The 10518-nt window shown below is 43.6% G+C and overlaps 1 protein-coding gene across 3 annotated transcripts in view; it reads left to right on the top strand.

The window, feature by feature from the left end:
• PCSK5 (proprotein convertase subtilisin/kexin type 5) overlaps positions 1-10518 on the top strand; it is a 537419-nt gene that overhangs the window by 313572 nt on the left and 213329 nt on the right. For all 3 annotated transcript variants that reach the window (XM_014586632.2, XM_006145503.3, XM_014586633.2), the window contains exon 12: positions 1921-2109. In XM_014586632.2, the coding sequence (XP_014442118.1) occupies positions 1921-2109 (189 nt within the window). The remainder of the gene's footprint in view (positions 1-1920; positions 2110-10518) is intronic.

Below are 10518 nucleotides of genomic sequence, written 5' to 3'. Positions count from 1 at the left end.
CATATAGGCTCTCTAAAGCTTCCTAATCTGTCAATATTTCTGTTTGATGACCAAGTATTCCCTAGACGTCAGTGTACATCAAAAAACTGAAACAACTATATGCCACGTAGTCTTCAAAGAGAGGTGCAAAAAATGTGCAGTAAATATAATTGCAGTTTTCTCAGAGATTTGAGGGCCTATTTCCCAGTTGCAACTGCAGAGACTCCAAGGCTATAATAATAGCATTTACCAAACAATTATGTGAAATCTCTCCTAGGTGCTAAATCCAAAGAACAGGATTCCATTTTTGTGATTTTATTCCTATTTTTCTCTTGGTTTTATTTTCAGAGACTTCTTTCTCTGAAAAATATTGATGTAACAAAACTAGAGCCATTCTAATTCTTGAGGAAATGTGTAAGGAAGCAGAAATAATGCACTGAAGTTATTTTTGGTTTGGGTTTGTTTTTTATTCTCCTCTTTTGTGCCAAAGTATGAGAGTAAAATAAAGCAGCAGAAAGATAACCTGTTTGTCGTGCACTTGTTCTGGGCCAAGTCAAGTACCAGAAACTTCATGTATGTTTTCTTCTAATGCTTTAAAGCAACTTGGATATTGTTCCCATTTGACAGATTAGAAAATGAGACCAAAAAAAAGTAATTTCTTTTTATTCATTCAAAAACTCACCCACTAATTCAGTCACTATTTTTCTTACATTTACTGGATATAAACACTAAGCTAGGTATTAAGAATGAAAGGCAGAGGGGAGATGCTTCCTACCCAAGTCTGATGTGTGTATGTGTGGAGTAGGGAGGAGTCAAACTAAAAAATGTAATAAGTAGATAATTACAAATTATAATAAGTGAGTGTTGGACATAAAAAATTATTGAAGATATGAAATGAGGGGGTGCATATATATATATATTAATTGACAGAGACCATGTGTTCTCTCCAGGGAGAGAGTGAAAGGGAAAGCGAGAAAGTATCCCCTCACAGGGTGTGGATGCTCTGCAATCCCTTCTCCTTCCAACTCTCCCTCCTTTTGGGATTTTGGGCATATGTGCACATAGACTCAGCATTCTTCTCAAGCCTCTGGGACCAACACGTGAACCATGCAGTTGACCGCATGAGATTCAGCAGCCCTGACCACCATGCCATTGGCTGGCCCCCAAAAGGTGAAATTTTAGTCTTGACCTTGAAGGAAGAAGAAAAAGAGTGACCATAAGACATCACGCGCACACACACACACACACACACACACACACACGCACACACACACATGCACACACACGCACAATGCCCCTCCTTGAGGACATTGCACCCACTACCCTGTCCGATGATACCTCCTGGCATCAGGATGGTGCAGCACCCCAAGCTGGAAAACTTGAATTATCCAGAACTAATACCTAGATGGCTATAGCCCAGGACTTAAAGGGAACGATGACATAGAAAGAAGCAAGGGAGGAAGACAGGTACCTGCAGCAAGAGGGAAGAGTATGCCCATCAGCTGTGGAGCAAGTAACTGGTAGACCAGGGATCCGAACTAATTCCCAAGTCTCCACTATAGCACAGGGGTTCTCCAAGTGTGTTGCATAGATCAGCGTCACCTGGGAACTTGGTAACAATGCAAATTTTTGGAATCCAGTTCAGGTCTACTCAGTCCAACGTTCTGGAGCTGGGATGCAGAAGTCTGTGTTTGAATAAGGTGATTCCAATGCACACTCAAGTCTGATATCCACTACCTGCATGAGGATAAGAGAACCTTGATTTCCCTTTTCCTCTCACTTGCACTTTGCCCTACTATCTAAGCACTAATCCCTTATGTGATCCAGTTACTTAGGAGATAGCACTGTTGTTATTCAGGATCTAGGGATCAGCTCTTTGCCTCACTTGGCATATTCATTGCAAGTTTCTAGCTTCACCAAACCCCTCTCTCTCTGTTGCAGGACGATTCGCCCCAATAGTGCGGTGCGCTCTATCTACAAAGCTTCAGGCTGCTCTGATAAACCCAACCACCATGTCAACTACCTGGAGCACGTGGTTGTGCGCATTACCATCACCCACCCCAGGAGGGGAGACCTGGCCATCTACCTGACCTCACCCTCAGGAACCAGATCCCAGCTCTTAGCCAACAGGTACAGTGAGGTGTCTACCCATAAGGGTAGGGACCACACCAACACTCAGCTACTTTTTCTTGTAAGAAGGGGGAACTGCTCCTTACTCCTACCCTGAGACAAGTGAGGGGCACTTAGGTGTCATAACTCATTGCTCATAAGCAGAGAGTGTGACACTGCCTAGAATCTGTAGGCATGAAAGAGTATGCTATTTCTGAGTCAGCGGGTGGCATGGAAGTGAATATGCTGGACCCCACGTGGCCAACTACACAGTTCAAGTCCCAGAACCGGCAGCTTGAGGATCAGGCTGGACACATGTGCATGCATGCCCAAGATCCTGAGAGGAGACTGGAGAAGAAGGAAATGCAGTGTTTCCATCCCCCCTGAGGGGGTGATTTCTCACTCTCACTCTCTCTTTCTGTCTTTGGCAAGCATATGCACCCTATATCAAAAACTTTTAGAGGAAAAAGGAAAAACGTGTTTTTTAAAAGGATGCTTCAGAAAAATTAAAGACCATTTGTTCTTTATCCTAAAAAAGAGTTACAGAGCTCTAATTCCTATGACCTCTATGATTCCACCCTTCTGTACCCCCACATTAAATGTCTGCTGACATTTGTAATAGACTAATAGAATTCTCTTTTCAAGCACTTACTTTTTAAGTTATTTATTTCATTTGATTTATAGTTATTATTATCATATTTCAACTTGCTGCAGGGCACATGCACTCACCAGCGAGAGAAAGTGAGAAAGCAAGCTGCCAAATCCAGGACTTGAACCATGGTTGACCATGTGAGAATCTAGCACCTTAACCATCATGCCACCTGCTGGCCCCTAAGCACTTACTTTCCAAATTAAAGGAAATTCTATTTGTTTTAGTGCATTTCTTTCCCCCCTCCATAGGTGTGTGTGTGAGAAACAACTAGAGACAGAGAGAGAGTACCTCCAACAGGGTCTTGACATGATCTACCCCAGCTTCAGCCATGGAGTGTGGGCAAGCACATGCCCAGTGCACTCTGGGAGGTCTCAAGATGCAAACCCAGGACCATCCTATGTGAATCAACCTTGAAGAGCATTGCATTTGATTACTGTGGCATTGTTTGGTCCTCTAATTTTTTTTTTAAAGCAGGTGCTGGAAATTTTTTCTAGTAAAGAGCTAGAAAATAAGAGTTTTGAGCTTCATGAGCAGCATCTCTTTCCCAACTGCCAAACTCTGCTGTTGGAGTACAGAAGCGTTTATAGGCAATATAGAAGAATAGACATGACTGTGTTTTATTTAAACTACCCCATGAGGCTGACTTGGTGCCTAGTGGTCAAGGAAGCCAGATCCCAGATAGCTGGTTGTGGTTCAAATCCCACCTCAGTGACTTGAAAATCACATTGGGAATATGTGCATGTATGCCCCATATCTCAACAGGACAGAGAAATGGAGGAGGAGGAGGGATTGTGGTATTACAACACCCCATGGCAGGGATCACTCCCTCTTTCTGTCTCACTGTTACTCTCACTCTCGCTTGCTCTCTTTCTCTCTCCCTCTTACAAGTGCATGTGCCCTCTGGCAATTAAAAAGGAAAAAAAAAAAAAAAAAAAGCTAAAAGCTATACCTACAGACAGTAGACCACATTTGGACCCTGCTTTTTTGTTTTGTTTTGTTTTAGTTTTTGTTATAGGGCATGTGCACTCGCCAGAGACAGACAGAGAGTGAGAGACAGAAAAGTGAGAAATCACCCACAGGGAGGATGTCCACACCACAATTCCTTCTCCTCCATTTTCTTCTCAGGATTTTGGACACATACACTCAGTGTGATTTTTCAAGCCACCAGGTCCGGGACTCAAACCACACAGTTGGCCCTGTGGGATCCAGCACCGTCACCTCCATGCTACCTGCTGACTGTGGACCTTATATTCCTCTCGGGATCTTGGGCACGCACGCACACACGCCCGGTGTGAGTTTTAAGCCACCGGGTCTAGGACGCGAACCCCAGTTGACTACGTGGGAGTCCAGCGACATAGCCATTATGCTAACTGCTGGTCCACCCCCCACCCCGTGGTCCTTGATTTTTAAAGTCAGCATTTAGTCTTTATTGCTCTGCAAGGCACCTAGTTTCTCTCAGCCTGTCTCCTTATCCCTGCTCCCTCCCAAACATTTCACCAACACATAAGTAACCATATTGTGCACAGGCCAGGATCCTGCTAAAATAAAAGGCCAGAATGTTCTAGTACAAGTTTCCTTTTGCTCCATTGGCTTTTTGAGTAGCTGAGAGCATGGGAGGGAATTGTCAACAAGTGGGACCAAGGAGGGAAGAAGTCAGATCTCTTAACAGACCTCATTCCCATTATGGCTCTAAAATATAAACCACAGCCAAAAGTCTAAAAGCTTCCCATTAAATGTTCTCTTGGAGGAAGAGGAACATTTAATGGGAACAAAGCTTATCATCAGTGGCATGTATAGTCCAACTAGAAGTCAAACATTTTTTTTCAATGCCACACAGTGCATCCATGCACACACAAAAGAGTATGCACTACAGAGAGAAAGCGTCCCTTAAAGGGCCTGATGTTGCAGTCATTTTTCCCTTCAATTTTCCATCCCTGCACACACACCCAGCATAAAGATGACAAGGCCAGGACTTGAACCATGTGAAATCCAGCTTCCTCTATACAGCACGTAACTGCTGCACTAGGGGCCAGCCTCAAAAATCAACCTTTTGGGGCCAGCAGATGTCATGGTAGTTAAGGTGTTGGACTCCCACATGGCAGACCGTGGTTCCAATCCCAGACCTGGTGACTTGAAAATAAACTGGATGGCTTGAAAATCCCAGAACAGAGAAGGTTTTGCAGCATGACCATTTCCCCTGGGGAGAAGACGAGGAGGGAATTTCTTATTGTCCCTCTCATTGTCCCTCAGTTTCTCAGTGGGCATATGCACCCTATAGAAAAAAAAAAAAAGAAAAGAAAAGAAAAAAATAAATAAAACTCAGCCTTTTATGGAGTCATGTAGCCTTCTATCTGGGTGCCGAGTGACCATGGCAGTCTGACAAGGAGTTGTGAGGCTCAACTTCCCAGTTGCCAGTTCCTTTAAAATAAATAAATAAATAAAAATAAAACTTCCAACTTTATCTGCTGTAGGACAGTGAGAAAAGACAACAGTAACAATTCTAGGTGGAAGGGCTTACGAATACAGAATCTCCAATCTTCAAATGCACTTTATTTTTCTGCTTAGAGTTCTCATGGTCTTTCAAACCTACCATCTTTGCTAGGGTACAGGGAAAACTGGGCCCAGTGCTCGAAACACAAAGTGCAGCTTTGCCAGAGTTAGAGTGTGCAGGTGCCGGGAACCCTTGGCATCGGGTCTCTGAGCGCTTCTCCATGCCCTCCTCCTGCCAGACAAAGAGATCTCAGCCTCTTGCCTGCCAGGTAATTGCTGCTACCTGCCTGAGGCTTCTTTCCAGCAGGCAAGGCCTTTGGATGAGTAATTATGTGATTAATGGAGGGCTTACCAGCTGTTGTTACTGAAGCCAGAGAAGGCAATTCTTTCTGTTTTTTCCCTCTTTTTTTTTTTAAACCATTATTCCTCTGGATTTAAATTGAAAGAATGTCCTGGTGAAACACTACATATAAAGGGCAAAGGTTTGCTTCATGTATAAGTGGGCCTTATCCTCTGAGGCCCCTCCATTGTAGAGAAATAGCCCCTCCACAGTTGCTGTTTGCTTACAAAACAGCCTCCGTGGTCGTCTGGTTGTTGGCTTCCCCTGTAATGACGTGAGTGCGGAAACTCGTGCGCAGAGGAGCCATGGATTCCATTACAGGCATCTGGTGGATTGCAGTGTCATGGCTTCGGGCTCGCCCGCATTCCTCAACAGCTGACATCTGCTTGCTCTTTGCGACGTGCCGAACGTGAGCGCTGCGCGCCTTGTTGTCAGAGAAAAGAAACAGGCGTTTCAGACGCTCATTGACTGATGTTCCCAAGGTTTCCCTCTGTCTCTCTCCTCAAAACCACCTGGGAATACGGTTTGCATCCAGAGTGTCTTCGTGGAGTATTTTCAAGTGCAATATATCCTCCATCTCAGTCCCGAAAATAATACCCACCAAAAAAAGGTAAAAGAATTAGAGATTGGAGGGGCTGGAGGCGATAGACATAAGCATGTTATGAGTTCGTTTGCCTGCAGCTCCCCCAAAATGCCGCCCTGAACAGCTGACCCTTCAAAATGTGAAACAGCTGCACTTGGTCTCAGAACCACAAAGGGCCACCTTCCCGGGCCTGGCCCCCGTTTTTGTGCTTCACATGAGTAGTGTCCCTCCTACGGAGGCAGCTGAAGTGAGACGGTTTCTTTTGGCATTCTTTCCTTCTGGCATATTCTGAAGGTTTCATTTTATTAGCGGAAATCTCCACTCAAAACCTCTCCATTTCTGACCCAGTGGAAAGGCGTCCTCATGTCCTCTCACCTTGGCCCTGTTTTAAAGCACGTTCCCAGGATGGAAAGCTGAGCAGGAAGCATAGAGGAGGTAGCCAAGGGGTGAAAGAGAGGCCAGCCTTGCCCCTGGCATCCTTCATGTTAGTATGCAAGACCGTACTGTTCCCGAAGGCAAAGGTGAAGAGGTCAGGTTTTAGAAGGAATTTGTGTTAGTGATTAGCCACATTCACAAGAGCAATAAATAGTTCCCCTACTGGACACTTATCTTGCTTTCAAAGAAGCCCAGATTTCTAAGGAGGACCAGGGAAAGCAAAGAGCACAGTTAAAAAATAGCAGCTTTGCAAAGTTTGAAATGAAGGTGCAGACTGCTGGTGGCAGAGTTGTCCCCAGTTTATCTGTCCTGTTTCTCTGGGAGGTGCAACTTTTTTCACCCAGACTTAGAATTCCCAATTCTGCAGGCTTATTAGCCTTATTAGAGAAAGTAACAAAGCACTCCCCTCCATCCCCCTTCCAGGGAGGATGACCACACTGTAGCCCCCTCTCCTGCAGCTAATTCAGGAAATGACCCCAAGGCTTTCAAAGTAGTCCCTCTGCTCCATGGCTTACCTATGGCAGACAGGCATTGGCCAGCTCTCAGGAAGGGTCTGAGAACCAACTGAGACCCAGAGTCTGGAGGCTCTCTGGTCATTATCTTCCTTTTGTGATGCAAAAGCTAGAGGCACAGACCAAGAGATCAGCTATAGAGATCAGTGTTAACAGTGACCACTAGCGCCTTCTTATCTGTAATTGTTCTTTCATCGTGGACAGAGCAAGCATCCTAGCTTGGGGACCTGCAAATAGGATCTCTGTTCGTGGCTGACTTTCTAGGTGTCCTTATTTTCCCAGATGTTCTGATGAGCCATTTCTTTTGAATTATTTATTCCCCATACCACAGCAATTCCTTGAGAGGCTATTTTCTGTAAAGTGCTGAACATTTCGATTAAGCCTGTGTGGGCTGCCTGGAACCCATCAGTGGTTCCCTGTGCCGCCTGATGGACTCTTGCCCGAGCTCCTGTGGAGACCAGCTGCTGGGGGAAGGATAGTGCGCCCAGCACCTGCAGGTGCTGAGCGTTGGAAGGTGCTCGGCAGCATTCAGATCTCTGGTTCAGCTTGAGCTCAGCGCCCCATTAGGCCAGCTCACAAGCTCCCCTGGCAAGCCCTGTGGGTAATTTAGTGGGTGGGAGCCTGGGTCACCAGAGCAGGGCTGGAATGGACAGACAGGGAGTTCCTCTCTTCCTTTGTCCTTCCTTGCCCTCCCACCCTCTCAGCCCTCCTCTTGGCCTGAATACCCTGCTTAACAAAAAGCCTAACTGAATATTCAGAGCAAATGGCTTACTTCCATGGAGAATGTGGCTGTCTGGCAAGTGGGGAGTAGCTAGGTGAGCTTGAATCCTTTGAAAATGTTTTTCAACAAGGGCAACATTCAATGGAAGCCTTTATACCGGAGTCTTCAGAAAGTTCATGGAAAATGTACACATATTTTGAAAAACTATGCGCAGATTTCAGCATTTCTTTGCACCAAAATAAACTTATACTTTCGATTCATTTTTCTATGAACATTTGGAAGACTCCTCATACTATGACACATTCAAATTTTGCCTGTGTAAAAATGTTTCCAACCAAAGCTGCCCCATCAGATTCTTGTTCCAAGTGCATTTGCTATCCCCAACTCATAGAATTTGATTTAGTTACATATATTAGCTCTTTGTCCCATATTTTGGCCTCTAACTGAAAACTGAAATGTTGGTCCCTTTCCAAATTTGATTACAGATGACTATCTCTGCTTCTAATTATGGTCTTAAGTAGAGAGGAGGTATACTTACTTGCTAGCCTGCAAAACCTACAGGGTTCTGTCATTAACCCTCTATAGTATTTCAAATGTACTGCTTACACTTTAATCACTTTTGTCACTGCCCTGCCCAAATGTTCAACAGCATAACTGTTGACATTTGTCAAGTGTCATGGTATATAGATGCATCTGTGACTTACAGTAAAAATTATTTTTTTGCAGTTAAAGTTTTACATTCAGGTAGGGCTCTGCCATGAGAACCATCTTCTTCCTTCATTCAAAAGAAGGTACGGACTTCGAAGTTAGAGCTAGGTTTGTCTTGACTTTGCCAGTTTCTGTGTTTGAACTTGGAAGAGCGAATTTATTTATTTATAAAGTATACATAATAGTCTGTGCCTCACACAGTTGGTACAATATTAAATAAAATTACATTCAGAAAGTACTAGCACAGCTCCTAGCATAAATGGTCACCTTATTTACACTGTGTTTCTCAAATGCACCTGGTAAATGACTATCAAACACAGATGGCTGGGCCTGTCTCCCAAATATCCTGATTCTATAGGATTGTGGTGAGGTCCAAGGATTTGAATTTTTCTTTTTTTTTTTTAGTTTGCTAGAGGGCATATGCACTGCTGGAGCTAGACAGAGACTGAAATTAAGAAAGCATCCCGCAGGGAGGAGGACCACACTGCAGTCCCATTTCCTCTCAGAATTTTGGGCACACGTGTACATATATTTAGTGTGCCTTTTTTTTTTTAGAGAGAGAGAAATACTTTTGCCATAGGGCACATGCACTCGCCAGAGATACAGAGAGAGACAGAGGGCCAGAAAGCGAAAAATCATTCCCCGGGGGGATGGCCATGCCACAATCCCTTCATTCTCCTCTCAGGATTTTGGACACATACACGCATACAATGTGAGTTTTAAGTCACCAGGTCCAGGACTTGAACCATGGTTGACTACATGGAAGTCCAGAGACAGAGACGTAACCATTATGCTATTTGCACTTCATGTGTTTTTTTTAAGTCACCAGGTCCATGACTCGAACCGCACATTGAACCATGTGGGATGCAGCCCCCTTAACCACCACGCCACCTGGCTTGCCTGGATTTGCATTTCTAATAAGCTTTCAAGAGATACCAAAGCCGCCTGTCTTTAAACAGACCACACTTTAAATAGCACCGATTTAAACGATCATCCAGCTTTTTCATAACATTCTTGTTACTTTCATGTCATCAAAAGACTTTTGAGCAGTGTGCTGACGGAGACTGAGCAAGTAATGTCCAAAGGAGTTTATAATATAAAACAGATACTTAGACAAAAACCATCTCCTATAGAGTAGAATAAATCTTCAAGAAGATTAAGTACTTATGTCATAGACGCACAAGAAGTGCATTTGAGGGCTGGCGGATGAGTTGGTAATAGAATGCATGTTGAAAGTTTAAAGAAACAACAGCTCGTTGTTCTAGGTCTTCCAAAACCTCTGGAACCAGTACCTTTCTCTCTCTCAACCTTTCTTAAAGAAGCAATTTAGATCAGGAGAGAGAAAAATCAGATCGTATATTTTAAATAGCCTGTGTCAGAAGCAAATTATTTAAAACTTACAAAACCCCCAAACTCCGTTATAATTGCACCAGTGAGTGCTTTGAGCATTTCAGAAGCTTTACCTTAAATTGTGAAGTACACACACACACAAAAAAAAAAAAAAATTTAAGAAAAAATAAGAGAGAAACCAGCAAAGAGAAATCTAATAGTATTGGCTTAATGTCTAATTCTGTAGTGAACATAAATACTGTTTGAGTAGTGGTGGGTGATTCTGAAATTAAGATCCATTTACAATTTTAAAAATAATTATATGATAACACATAGCTGTCAGTACTTATAAAATGTCTTGTTATTTAGTTGCCATAACATCATAGAAAAATGCTGTGGCTTTGATACATTGGCTAGACTCTTTTAGTGAAAGGGGGGGGGGGGGAAAGCTTATGGTAATTATATGCGCTGTTTCCTGAGTTAATTCCTCAAAAGGATGTACTACACTTAATAGCAGTCTTTTCTACCAGGCTTCATCCAAAGTAATTTATTTGAAAACCGCTCACAGGGATAGGGCTGTGGGGCACCATTTTAATAACTGGATGCATAATTTGTGCCGCCGCATGCATATATCATTTCATCGAGCACATGATGATGAAG

This window comes from Tupaia chinensis, unplaced genomic scaffold, assembly GCF_000334495.1.
Source record: "Tupaia chinensis unplaced genomic scaffold, TupChi_1.0 Scaffold000147_1, whole genome shotgun sequence".
Classification (NCBI taxonomy): Eukaryota; Metazoa; Chordata; class Mammalia; order Scandentia; family Tupaiidae; genus Tupaia; species Tupaia belangeri.
The sequence above is the reverse complement of the archived record's forward strand: the minus strand, read 5'-3'. Positions and strand labels throughout refer to the sequence as shown.